Source organism: Zonotrichia albicollis, chromosome 1, assembly GCF_047830755.1.
Source record: "Zonotrichia albicollis isolate bZonAlb1 chromosome 1, bZonAlb1.hap1, whole genome shotgun sequence".
Lineage (NCBI taxonomy): Eukaryota > Metazoa > Chordata > Aves > Passeriformes > Passerellidae > Zonotrichia > Zonotrichia albicollis.
Window position 1 is genome coordinate 9,097,214 of NC_133819.1, and position 14,948 is coordinate 9,112,161.

Sequence of the window (14,948 nt, forward strand, 5' to 3'; positions counted from 1 at the left end):
TAAAAATCAAACTATTATCTACACTATCCAAGCCTCACAGTTCAGAAAAATGGAAGTGGGAAGACTCATAATCTCTCTCTTTCTTTTTTTTTTTTTTTTTGTGTGTGTGTGTTTGTGTGCCAAAAACACTCAATAAAAATGTCTTGCAATATATCACACTTTTTAGTCACTATAATAAGCCTGCGGGAAAGACATGAAATGAGAAAATTCTCAACTTTTCTCTAGATCACACAAAAAGAAAAAAAAATCTGATCAGCTCAGCATTAGTGTGAGTTTGAGGTGAGGAAGAAATATCAAGTAGACTAAATCTAAATCATCTTATCTTCCCTAGTAACAAAGGATAAAACTTGTAAATACATCAGGAACTTAGAAATCAGCCTCAGAGAAACAGTCCCTATGAAAAATCCAGCTAGCATTGTTATGTACAAAAACAATCCATTATCGTTTTCTGTATTTTTTTAAATCATGAAAATGCCCATGGGCTGATCGAAATCACTTCTCAGCTTTTAACTCAAAACTAAAGCTTGTCCTAAGATGGCTGCACTGAAATGAGAGGTGATTTGGTAACTGTCTTAAAACTTCAACACCCATGTACAAACAGTTATCATAGTTAAATAGGTACCATAGTTGAAACATGTTAAATGGCATTAAAATGCGTTACTGTAAGGCAAGATTTAACACTGTTTCATTTTTCTTATTGCCTTGATGGATACAGGATCATGGTCTCTGCATATCACAGAATCACAGAACACCAGGTTGCAATGGGACCTCAAGGATCAACTTGTCTAAACTTTCTAGGCAACAGCATATGAAGCTGTTGCTTAGAATAATATAGTAATAAACGACATGATAAATAGCTACATTAATTATTGGAACAATGAAACAAAAGGACCTACTTTGCATTTAAACTTCCAGCTGACATGACAGGAATGATAGCACAGGATACACACTACTGCTCTCTGCCTATTCCAGCATCTCAGATTATTTCATGTGGGTGTTGGGAATAAGTGCACAGACGCAGTCATTGCATTTACTGCACTGAGGACAGTGAAATTCATTAAGAACCTCCCCCAACAGCAAATCTGTCCCAGTGCCCCTATGAGCTCCTGCACATCTTTCACCAGCTCAATCCCCCAAGTACACCATGGGAGCATTTCTGCCCTTATTACCAACTTTTACTGTCCTGCAAGTGCCCTGAGCTGAGATGCATTGCTTCTTTAAATTTTCATTCCTCAAAATTCCCTTCCTCAAAGGGGTTGGGGCTGTCAAATTGATGTGGCACATGTCAAACACAAAGTCCTCCCCAACTTGATTTCTTTTCCCCTGCTTTAGCTTTTAGGAACAGGTCCCTTGTTGGTGTTTTCAGCATCTAAAATAATATGAGGGTTGGCAACAGCAGGGTAGTAGAAGATATGAATTTATAACACGTTTAATAGACTAAGTGTTAGCACTAATTCAATGAGCTGTAGAAGAAATTGTAAATGACAAAGGCATTTACAGTTAACTGTCTAAGAGAATGCAGGGAAGTAAATCATTACATGAAAAAGGAGCTCCTTTGCCCAACCTATTAAAGACCCCACTAAAGAGCCAAGGTATTTATTGATTGCTTTCTACTTTCCCACTGCTCAAACTAAGTACCCCTCTATTTACTTTGATTTAAAAATGCATTATTGTCTACTTTCTAATAAACCAGACCATGGAACAAGAAACTCAAATTATTCTAAGTTTATTCTTAAAAGTCCGTGGTGGTTTTTTTTTTGGTTGGGTTTTTTTTTTTTTGCTTTTTTTTTTTTTGAAAGACTGAAGGCCTTAATCCTTAAAAGCCTTTTTGAAAGAAGGGTTCCTCGATGCTGGCCCTGCAGCTGGGCCCAGATTGAAAGTGCACTTACATTTTTATGTTCAGCGCTGAAGGACTCTGAAGTTAGCCCTCGCACTGCACATAAAAGCTTTGGAAAGGGCATTCTTTGCCACTCGTGCAATTCATTCTCTAAGAAAAGGAAATGGAAAGAAAGATTTCATGTCCAGGGCTTCAGGCCTTTGATCATTTGATGAACATTGGATCCTCAACCTGGGCCTCCAGCTTCTCAGGCCAGACAAAGAGGGCCCCGGCCGCACAGGCTGGGCCGCGGCTCCCGCCCGAACAAAACCTTTGGCGGCCGCACAGTGTGACAGCCTGGGAAAGGCCCACCTCAGCAGGGCTGAGATGCCCGCTCTGCCCTTTGATCTTTCATTTAAACTCCAGCCAAAGCACCAGGTCAGGGGATTTCGCGTCGCACACCCCCACGGGCAGAGGGGAGCAGGTCAAGAACAAAATGGGGGTGACCGATCTCCAAAAAGCCCTGTGACGCCTTTCTCTGGCCAGTTTCACATGACTTGTCTGGCATTGTGCAGCGCTAAGCCCACACTTAAAATGGAATTTGACATTACATGGTACAATGGAGTCAATAAATGGCATTCTTCAGTGCTTTTACAACAAAGTCAACCCTCCCTTAAGTGGCTGAAAGCCTCGAGCTAGCAAATACTCCTCATTTACTTCTACATGCCAATAAATTGCATATAGTTTAAATCTAGTTTTCATTATGGCTTCTCACTGCTGATAGCTGAAATGAGTGAACAAACACTTAACAAAGGTCCACATTAATTTTACGATGCACCATTGCTTCTATTTTTAAAGTCTAGATTGTCACGTGGCAAGTAACAAGAATTGGAAATATCTCCATATTCCTTCACAGAGCAAAAACCTATTTTCCAACGAGCATGAAAAACTAATCTCATCCCACTGAAAAATTTATTTTCAGTACAGCGCAAAGGAGAAGGCAAACATACAACTTCTTTTAGCATCAGTGGCAAGTTCCACATGATGCTTGCGGGCAGAAAATTCAGTCCATGTTTGATGAGACATGTTAACAAAATCTGGAGAGAAAAAAAAGCTAAAATCTTCTTTCTAAAGAGACCGGATACCACCATGTCCCAGAGGACTGGAATATTCAGGATGCAACAGCAGATGACTGCAAAGCATGGAGAGTATTTTTAAACTACATATAAAAATATGTCAGTGTTAAAAGATATTAAATAAATGCTGTAAAGTGATTAGAATTCAAAGAACTAAATATTGTTTCTCTCTATAAATTAGTATGTTTTTACACCTAATCCTTTTTCATTAAATACACGTGTGTGCATAATGCCAGATGCGGCTTAAGAACTCAGGTTAAGAATCAATAAAGGCAAATTTGTTTTTGTTTATTTGGTCAGTTTTACATGCTCAGTCTCACCCTCCTTCCTTCTGAAGACAGTATCAGCATTAAAATTTTGTTCAGTTCTAACAAAGATTATTTCCTTCTGAAGAGAGTATCAGCATTAAAATTTTGTTCAGCTCCAACAAAGATTATTTCCGAGTATCTCAAGTACTTCCCACCATGAACAATTTACCAATCAAGAAAAAAAAAGGAATGATCCCAATCTCTAGAGTATCTCTAGATTGTTCATTTTAACAAACAAATTTATGTTTAGTTGACAGATTATTTCCCATGTCATAAAATTACATATCACAGATGAGACTTCTAAGAAACAGGAAAGTTAAATACATTGTTCAATATTAAATAGACAGTGTCAGAACTGGCAATGGAGATTTATTTTCAGTTCTCTGTCCTGTTCACTACAGTCTTTTTCCTTGTAAGAAACAAATCTGTGCTAGATACGAGGTCCTGTCTGGCACCACCACTTCTACATGTGTTGGTGGCAATGGGCAGCTCCAAAAAGGAAAATAAGCACATCTGACTGTCATGGTGGGGCAGGTAACACCCACCTGGGAAACAGCCATGACACAGCCCAGGACCTAGCTCCTGTAACCACTAAATTATGGCTGTACAGCCCCAAGGCATCTCTTATAAAAACTGCAATAACTATTTTAAATGATAAATTTAAAAATTCAACTACTTCTCAACAGCACAAACACACCTCTCATTCACAAAGCATTTGCGTTTGGTATGAAAATAAAAACTACAGAACATTCAGGAAAGAGTACAATTTGCCTCTAATTTATTCTCAGATTTTCTGTGAATATTGCTCCCCCACTGTTGTCATGGCAACACAAGCACATATTTCAGTAGTGAGGGAGTAACAAGCCTTTCGATTCTCACCTTTGGCCATTTTATTGAGAACCATGTCAATTAGAATGTAGGTTCCACTTCTTCCCGCACCATCGCTGCCAACAGAAAAGGAAAAAGAAAAAATAAAGCCTATCAGTGTGCATCTAGACTTAACATGAAGGTACCTGCCCTTAATGTTACAGCGTTACACATGGTGGGAGAGGAGAGAATGAGGGGTTAAAGGAGGGTACTGAGAGAGGAGAGAAAGCTTGCACTGAATAAACACAAGCTGGTTGTGGAAGATTAACTACTACCCTGCATGGATAACAGGGCTTTGTTTTGATTTTTTTAAGCCAAGTTGTGTTCATGCAAGAGAAACATTTTGAACAACAGTGGAAAACCCTAAACCAGGATACCATTTCAATTAAAAAAGTGTACATATAGTGACCTTGCAGTCACTTATATATGAGATGAAGAACTCAAGAGTAAGTTTGACTAGAACATTATCCAAAACAGTCAAAAATGCTGCAGATTGCATTTGAGCACAGTGGTGACAGGGAATGCAGAGATCTGCTCAAGAACAAATATTTAACTACTGAGGACTGCAATCTTTCTTCACTACATATGAGTGGTTTGTTTTTTCTCTGTCCCTTTCCCTTCAATTCTTCCCTAGAAACAATGACCAGAAAGAGCTATTATCTTGTAATTTTAAGAAATAGCTTTACTTTTGTGTATCCACAGCCCTTCCTCAGAGATGTGAGACCAAGCCTCGGGAGGGGCAAAGCTCCCTAATCTGAATGCAGCTTGTGTCCCTTTCAGAGAGCAACGTGTAATTGCCAGCGTGATGCTCTTTTAGAGCTGCTGTTAGCAAACATAATTAAGACTTTAAGTAAAAGCTTTTTTTCTTTCCCTCCCCAAAATTTTTACAAAGGTGCATGTGTGACCCATTAGGCTGGTATGTAGTTTTATTAATTAAGCCATTATTTTTATTGATAGCTCAATTTGTGTAAAAGAATTAATGAAAGAAAAAAAATAATAGAACAGCATGAAACACATTACTGCATTCTGTTTACAGTCAGGCTATGAAACTTAATTTCTGTAGACAGAGATTTTTTTCTTTCAGTTACTAGATCACTGTTTAGAGAAAAGGAGCTAGTGATAATAATTTTTTTTCCCTCTGTCTATGAAGGGAACAAAGACACAATCTTATTAGTTAAGCTGAATAATGAGAGACAAGACAGCAATCAGGCTCAATAAAAAACAAAAACTCCTGAGCTCATGGTAGATATTTCCATCCATCACAGTAAGGAAATAGCAAGAAATTTGAAGGCTCTTCATTGTGCATCAAATTGTTCCTTTCTTGCATTTCCTGAAGGCAATGCAGAGCAGCCCCCTCTGGAGCATTCAGCTCCTTGCATCCTCACTCGGCTGAGCCACACGTGAGAGACACATCCCCTCCCTCCTCAGCCCCATCCACAGTGAAGTGCCACATGGCAAACATCCTGCCACTTAGCAGGGCTCTTTTTCTGTCTTCATTATCTACAAGGATATTTTTGATAAATAACTCAGAACCCTCAATGGCAAACCCCAACATTAACGTTATTATGGTAAACTTTTCCAATGAACTGCCTGGCAGCTTTCGTGTGCATCTATCACATTGTCAGGCCTAAAAATAGTCTGTGCTTAAAGAATTACTCAATCTCTGGGCAGGTTTCCACTCCCTGACATTGCCCTCTTCCTGCCCTGATTGCTAAAAACAAGTAAAGAAGAAATAAAACATAATTGAGTGTTAATAAAATAAAGCAGACTAAATTGGGAGGGCATGCAAAGAACATCTATAATTTTGAAGGAGATGTATGTAATTGAAGTGCTGCTTATACTAGAAAGTGTGGCCATACGTTGTTAAGTCATGGCTCAACATCTAAAACATCATATGGAAGAATAATTTTATGATAAAAACACATCCTAAGTATTAAATAGCATTAAAACTCAATTGAATTACACTTAAAACTTTTAGGCTACCACACTGTTTAGCGATTCATGTAAGGCTTTAATTTGCCCACTTTGTTTATATCTATATTAAATTCTTACACATACAGATCTGTCTAAAGCTATTTTAGAAATTGTACTTGCCTGCAATGAACAACTACTGGACAAGAGCGACCCCTGTAGCACTTGTTTACTTTTCTGAAATAAAACAGACACAAGAAATTAATTAAGCATATTATTTACTGTTTCTTTCACCAACTGTCAAAAATAAGCAATAAGAAAATGCAAATATTACTGTCTTTGAAGGAATACTCATGTTGATAGTTTCCTAATATAACAAGCAATTAGGTAGACAATCTTCTCTAAAGTTTGATTCTGGTTTGCTGCCTAAGAAATCCCAGAAAACATTCCATTATTACTGTTGTTTGGGCAAAACAAATGAGCTATTTTCTCAAATGGTTCATTTCTTAGCTCCAAAACTAAGATTATCTTGAGATGCCTTGATTTTGAGGCAAACTTTGAGTTCATGAGCTTTCTCAAGGGTCATCAAACTGAATACAAAATTAAAAAGGGCTATTCCACTACACTTTGTACAATGTGTGCTGATCTGTAACACCACTTCTTCCCAGAAAGGCAAATGCCAAATCTCCTGAAACGCTTCTTAAAAATTCTAAAATGTAATCTTATTATAGTAAAAATAACTAAACCCATCAGAAAGCTTTGGCTCTACTGCTTTAGTTCTATTGCAAAAGTGTTATATGTTTAATATTTACACATTGTTGTCTTCGACAGTCTCCTGGTTAAACATTTTCAGTGGCAAGAGAATATAGGTGCAATCAATCAATAGAATATAACCACAGAACAGGTTAGCTGATGTGTAAATTCAATGAAGGAATTAACTAGTGCTGAAGCAAACCAAGATACTCAGTCTAAGAATAGAGCCCACAAAATTGGTTTAAATCTATTTAAATTGCCTTACAAACACCAAAATCCCAAGCCCTCTCTTTAGCTCTAGGATATATTTTGCATGTCAAGAACGTTACAGGCCAAAAATCCATAAAATATGCACACATATGTTAACAAGGCAAGATGAATAAAGGCTAAAATGGGAAAGCATTGCTGCAAGAAATCAAAACCTTTCATTCAAATTATTTGATGAGTTTGAGTTTACTGGAGCTAGAAGGTCTCCTATAAAATAATTTCATAAGGCAGCTTCCAAAGGGTGCTCTAATAGTCCCCAGCTCAGTGTAAGTGTTATACAGGATCCTGATAACTAAACTAAAGGGAGCTGCTAAAATTTAACAGTGGTGTGATGTTATTATGAATTTTAAAGCATAACTAACCTACTGAATCATTTAGTTCTTGGCTGTTCATCTATTCACTAACATCTGTGCTGTGAAAACATGCACATATCTTTAAACACTGCTTACAGTATAGCCTGAAGATGCCTAAACTTCTGACAGGGTGTTGGGATACCTGGAACTCAACCCAAATGGTCTATGGAGGTATTGATGATATCCCATGAAACCATGTTTTCATATTCTTATTTTTGTGATTTAAGATTCTAACCAAACTTGAGACCAATATTAAGTTCTTGTTGGGATTCCCTTTAAACATTTGAATTCAGAGACTTTTCACAATTCTTACTCTCTTGCTTAATTATGTAAATCATACTTGCAGAGACATTCTGTCTCTATTTATATTCCCTGGATATAAGTAATTAATGCAGTAGAACAATGTTCTCATTAAATGAGTGGTAAGTCATTGAGAAGCACATGACCTCAGAAGTTAAATGGACCATTTATATGTCCATAAATATATCTATATGCAGGCAGTACCAAACAAAACTTCAACAACTTGGGCTACAGAAGAGTTTTCACATGAACGAACCATTCAATTCCTGATGGTCATATCCTGGGGATCAGCTCCTTCTATATGATACAAAACCTGGTTTGGTGGGGCTTTTTTTTTTTTTTATTGTACAGTAAATTATATTTGAAATGTCTGTACCAACATCTGATACAGTCAGCCTGCATTCCCCAACTCGCAGCTGGTCACTCTCCCCTCACCCCCATCAAGTGCATTAGTAAAGAGTTGTTTTTCCATTTCAAGTATTAAATAAAAGCCAATCACTACAGAGGGGTATTTACCGTTTCTGTTTCTGCTTGTGTGGTTCCTTTGTTCCTTGCGTGGCACCACTAACATGATATTTGCATGTTGTGACTAGCCCTCTACCAAAGTCCTAATATAATTTCAATGGCAAACTGGATCTAAATCTATCAGACCTCTCAGTAAATCAGACAGCCAGAGACACATGTTAGGGAAAGACACCTTATGTTTGTCAGTTTTATTGAAGGCGTTTCAAACATTTTCATTATCACACAATTCAGAAAACACATTAAAACAAAGGGTTTCAATCCAGCTGGTTCATAGCTTAGTCTATATATAGCTTATGAAAATATTTAGAAGTGCAGCAACATCTCTTTTCATTCTTAGTTCTGGCTAATGAGAGTGAGCTGAAAATTCTTCAGTAAGCAAAGTTCTTGAATGTTGAAGAAAATATATATTATATATATAAATATATACATATACAGGAAGAATTAACTTAGAAAGAATGATTAGTAATACAAACCAACCCTTGGCTCATTGAGTGAAAAAGAAATCATCATGCAAACCATCAGCAAGCAAAGGTCAGAGGTCGTTAGAGGCTCAGAAAAGGGGTTTCCCACATTGTCCCTGCAGCAGAGTCACAGTTTCCAATGATCACTTTTGTGACTATGCAACTGGGCTCATATTACTAGCTGCAACATCACAAAAATGACACTGGCAACCGCTAATTAGCTGGCAAAATAAGAATTTGTCCATTTTTAAAGTGAGCAGTGTTAGTAAATGCCATTGCACACAGCGAGAAGTGATAGCATAATAGATATATATTTTAAGCAAAGCCCTCACATGTGATGCTAATTATCTTTTAGCTTAGCAGTCCCTCTTTAAAGTGTAAATGTGCTCCCTCTGGGCTTAAGAAATATTTAATGACACATATCAGTGCATGACTAACAAGCTAGTCCAGAGCAATAATGATTGGTCTATTGTTCAAAATGAAATTAGGACTCCAGAAGCATTTAAAACTGACCAGTGGTTTCCGTAGTAGCCTCACCTCTCAGGGACTGTCTTTTGTACAGATTTGTAAAGTATATAGAATAATGTCTTTTTGGCAATTTATTCCTACATTACGGAAGTATGATAGATTATTCAGCAAGGTATAATGTATCTGCTAGATGCAAAATCATCTAAATCACTGTCTGATATGGAGTAAGAGAAATGTAAGCTTTCAGTTTTCAAAGAGACTTGCAAAATTTACTTTAATAAAAATGTTTAGGTCCATATTTCCACAGACTCTGGGCAAGGTAATTTTGGGAATCCAATTTTTCTTGGTGATGAATTATAAAAAAATAGAGGGTTGGTTATGTATATGCTTAATTTCATATATGTATGTGAATATATAAATATACACACATATCCATATATATATACAAACACACTGAATGCACATAAAAACATAGATAAGATTAAAAGAAATGAGAGCAGCCCCTCCTAGCACTACCCTACTAAGAGTATGGTAGCACTGCCAGACATTTTTCTGGGGGCTTTATGACTCAGCTGTAGTAATCCAGCAGAGTCTGTACTTTCAATAGAAAGCTTCAGGTGCAAAACATGGATTGTATAAATGAATTCCAAATACATTATTTTAGCGATAGTGCATTAGTTTTTTTGTCATTAAAAAAGAACGAAAAAGAAAAAACAACCCAAAGATCAGATGACCAAGAAAACTGAGATTCATAGACCAGGCTATTGTGCATGCCAAAATTCCTTTTCAGGCGGAATTTTACTATGCATTCAGTACTATGAGTTCATTGTACAAAATCTGCACGTAGCAAATGATTACAGTACCCTACACTGGACTGTGAATACATGTGAAATGAACACTCAGAATTCAATTAAATCTTAACAGGTTCATTCCCATACTGGCTTAAAATACAAAGAATGGCAGCTCTGCTACTTTTCTCATCTAGTTATCATTTTTCTTTTTCAAAGTATTGCACAACACTTCTTCCACATGGCTATTTAACCCTTACACAATGTCACTCTAAGAGGCTCTTTCCTGGCAGTGTGAACTGTGACTTACTGCAGATCTAATCCTGTAGCTCATGCAGGGACCTCAATCCTTACTGAAACAAGTCAGAGGCGAGGTGCTCTGAGCTTCAAGATGTCGTGGCTGTACAGGCTCATTTATGCTCTAGTTAGAATTGCTAGCAGATTTCCCACTAACTTTGAAAAGAGCAAAGCTGGATGCTGCACTGGCTCTGTGCTGCAGCCTCACACAGCTTAATGGAACCGAGTCACAATTGTCACTACAAAAATTCACTACGGGCAACTTCCTCAGTACCACAAGCAAAGGGAAATCAACCTATAAAAATCATATTAAAGTTGAACCCAGAGAAGAAAACCTTGAAAATTCAATTACAATTTCAACTCCATCGCATGGCTGTGCTTCCTTGCTCCACTACTGCTTTTGTGTTGTGACTCTGTAGTATATCCTTACATCCTCACCTAGCCATACCTCCAAGTGACTCAGAGCAGCTGCACTCCATTACCTGACCTGCACCGTGTGAGATATCTCTCTGCTTTGAAAAGCCTTGCAATATGTACAAGAATAGTGAGTAGATGAAGGGTGGCATTTAGCCCTAAATTTTTAAGGGTAGGATTTTGCCAACAGACAACTGTGCAACCAGCTCCTGTTGGCTGTATGCCAGCTCCTCCCCTCGGGTGCAGATGCACGACTTTGACTGGCATCAGTCAAAGCTCCCAGCATCCTTGAAAGAAAAAACTTTGGATCTTTTGAGCGCTGAGCCCCGTATAATCACTTTGGGGGGTTGTAGATAATATTGTAGAGCAGAGAGAACAACATGTGATCCCACAGGCCGCTGGTGGATGGAGCACCAACTCCCCAAACCTCCTGGAGATTCTTTTCATTAGTCATAAGCGCGTCGCTGCGGATTAGCTGTTACACGCTAACACCTACACGTGATGCACTGGGCACGGTTTGCAATCAAATGAAGATTATTTCGCTCCAGTATTTATCATGCATGGCTTTAATTTTCAAATTAAAATTTAGATAGGCACAGCAAACATTAGAAAAAGTGGCGAGGACTTTCACAGCTTTTGCCTTTGTATATTTGTATTTTAAAGCCACACTGACTTTCTTTAAAGTTCCAAAGGGTATGCTATGTCAACATTTTCGTCTGCTTCCTCAAGCTTCCACCTTCCTGCAGCCAAAGGTCTGCAGACCTCGCTGTTGGATCCTTACGAGCAAATGGTACCATGGGAATGATGCTATCGCCATATGACTCCATTGTGATTCTTTTTTTAAAGCTCACACCTCCTAATTTACTTGTGAGAGTCCCGATATAAGGATCTTGGGGGAGCTACACAAAAAGCCTGGAAGTTGCAGAAATGAATAAATACTTGAAAAACAAAGAAATACAGAAGCACTGAGATTATACAAAGGGAGGAAAGGTATTGATCTCTAAATGCGAAATGAATATGTCTTAAACCCAGCCACCATCTCTGTGTAAGGCAACACTAAAAACATCAACCTAGTGAAGATATTTCTCTTAGTCTAGCATTGTGGCATCACAGGCTGAGGAGCCCCCTTTCAACCCAAAATTCTTTAAAGGAAGAAAAAAAGCCCTAGTTCCCCAGATCCGTGTCATCTTAGAAGAAGCGCCATACTTTGTGCTTTACCTGCGGAAATCCAGAAGGGATCTGGTGGAAGCAGGAGCCCTCTGGTCGTTCCAGCTGAGGAAGTGGAACTGGGTCACTGTGCGGGTCTCGTTGGTCTGCAGGTTCTTCAGGTAGAAGCTCCTCACGAGGAAATCCTCGCACCAGATGTGCTCAGAGACAAGATTTACCTACACACCCACAGGAGGGAACAAATGGAGATCAGCAATTCTGGTTGCAAGTCACATCTCCGGGATTGCACGTGTAAGATTTCTGGGATGAAGGAATTGCATGAAAATTTTATTTTTATTAGCAAATTGGCTAGTATGGAGGGGAAAAAAAAAATTCATTTAGCAATCAATGTAGCTGTCAGAAAGGGGTTAGCTGCCATTGCTCTTCCATTGAAAACATAAGAAAAATCTTGACAATTTTCATGCAAAAGAAAAATTCACTGAATTAAATTTTTATAACATTATGTGAATACAAAAGATATTTTGTATTGAAAATGTGTTAGACTGGCAGTTCCTTTCTTTTCAAAAATGTCCACAAATGCATTGCCCAGCCCACTCTCAGAGGTCTTAAAAATCTGAGTTGAATTCACAAGAGAAGTAAAAATTCAGTTTCTTTTGCTATGAAGAAAAATAAGCATTAAAAAATGCAGTTTCTTTGCAGAGCTCATCTTTTCAGAAAATGACTTTATTCCCATTTTAGTTTAAATAACAGCATTTCTTCACAGTTTCTCCACATTTCTTTGTGTTTGGCATTGTGGTATTATTTTCTTCCTCTACACAGCTGGACCACTGGAAAAATCTGACAGTCATTGTCAATGTTGCATTGCAACATAACTTGTGATATGATATTTTGGGCTAGAAATGCAAAGCAGAAAATAAAAATATATATTTGTTGTTGTGACTGAGGCATGAGATAAATATAGATAAGATTAATTACTACAGCAATATAGAGGTTTTTTTCTACAAAGATTTACATATGGCTATCCTAAGGCAAAATCCACTAGTTCCAAAAATACTATTTTCCTACAAAACATAAATACACGCTTTCATATCTCAAACACTTGCAAAACCATTCAAAATGCAAACATTATTTTCATTTTTAATACTGCAATATTTCACTCATTATTTACTATGCTTGGTGGAAACCACCTTGCTGTTAAAGCTGCACTCCAATTTTTTTTGCAAACGCAGAACTACCCGAAGGCACATCAGGAGTAATTCAGAGTCCGCAGCTCGACCTCTGGGTTAAAACATCTCCAGCGTCCTTCTGCCCTGGATGGAATCAGCACTTACTGTCACGTTTGCAACCAGAAATTTTGTGCAGGTACCTCGTAGATGTGGTAGAGGTTTGACCCTTCGTCCGGCCAATAGTGGTAGCACTGCTTGACTCCGTTTTCCACGAGGGGTGTCAGCATGACAATAACGACACAGCCGTTCTCCCAGACCATCTGCAGACAAAGAAAGACACCGTGGCCACATTGTGACTGCCTAATTACTGCGTGACATGTATAATTACTGCACTCAGACACACAATCAAAATTTATTCCATTCACAGGAAATTTATTTCATTTTCATTAGACACTTTTACTCTGCAGCTGCTTTCAAATCCCTGAATAAACTGGCACCATATTTTGCAGGCGTCCATGAAATATTAAAGAATTTCCTGCGATTTCAATTCAGGTCATCCCCAAAATCTCTCCTTGCTCCCGGTACCATATTCAACTGCTTTTGTGGCAAACTTTTAGATCCACTGAAGGAGCACTGAGTGGTGCTTGCAGAACACCCATCTATTTAAGATTTGATATTTAACACTGAAGCAGCACAGACCTACTAAAATATACTGAAACCTATTTGTGTTTTCAACTCTATGTCTTTTTTCACTTTGCCAAGTAGCTAAAGCCATTAAAGCACTGCATTGCTGAAACAATCATAAAAGTTGCATCTGAACAACAGTAATGAAGAAAAGGCAGAGAAAATTCAAAGCAAATCTGTTTTTCCAGGAACATTTTGGATGGAGAAGTCGTCTCTCCAAATGCACATTTATAAAAGCTTCATTGCAAATGTGCATTACTTTCATTTTCCTTCTTTCTTTCCTTCCAGCTTTCCTTTGTCTTCTTTCTTCCCTTTTCCTTTTTTTTTAAATTTTGCTTTTATTTTCCTTTCTTTTTCCCTCTTTTCTATTTCATTTTCCCTTCACTTTTTTTTCCAGTCCCTTCTCCTTCCTCTTTTCTAGTTCTGTTTTCTCCTTTTATTTTTTTTCCTGAAGGTAGAATGCAAGTCCAACCTGTGCTGCAGACAGTGCACACACAGAGCACAGGTACAGAAACAGAGGAAAACAGAGAATCTTCACTGTCAGCATGATCACTTAATAATTTAGACGAGCCCCAGAGTAGGATACAAGAATCAAGCACATCCTCAACTAAAGGATTTGTGGATGTCTCTCACAAACAGCAAACAAGCAGAGATGTTCTGGTCTGGCATATCTCTGTTCCAAACACAGCCCATGACTGAACAAAAAGGCTCCTATGAATTAATACCAAGCAGTATAATCACTAAAAACTGTTATTATTATGCTGTACATTGATGTTATATTTGCATACAACTTTCATTGTCTTTTTGCTAGCATATAAAATTACTAAATGAAGAGTAAACTGCTCTTTTTGTGAAGGGTTATGTTTATTTCACAGAAATATTTATAAGCAACTGTATTGACATGTAAATTTTGTCAACAAAAAAGGCCTTTGTCTAAACTGTGCAAAGATGAGATGATACATTCAATTCAAGGATTATTTTTTAAATTACATATCAAATAAAAAGGTTTCCCATTCATGGATAATGATGTTGTCTTCTCTTTTAAGAATAGCTTGCATATAGAGAAACAAATAACGTTTTTCTTCCCTTTTTTCATCTTGCAACATAATTAAAACTACTTTTAAAACCGGCTTAGAATTATTTAGAGAAATGAATCTAGGGTTTACACAGAATAGGGTTATTTATCATTTTGAAAAGAAGTGGAGTAAAAAAATTATAGTGGAATTTAAGAATAATCTTTTTTTTTAACCCCTTCAAAAATGTTTTT

The 14,948-nt window shown here is 37.6% G+C and overlaps 1 protein-coding gene across 1 annotated transcript in view; it reads right to left on the reverse strand.

The window, feature by feature from the left end:
* Positions 1–14,948, reverse strand: part of PTPRN2 (protein tyrosine phosphatase receptor type N2) — a 634,871-nt gene that overhangs the window by 21,237 nt on the left and 598,686 nt on the right. The window contains 4 exon segments of the mRNA XM_074552744.1: positions 4,140–4,204; positions 6,222–6,275; positions 11,883–12,049; positions 13,198–13,317. Coding sequence (XP_074408845.1) covers positions 4,140–4,204; positions 6,222–6,275; positions 11,883–12,049; positions 13,198–13,317 — 406 coding nt within the window.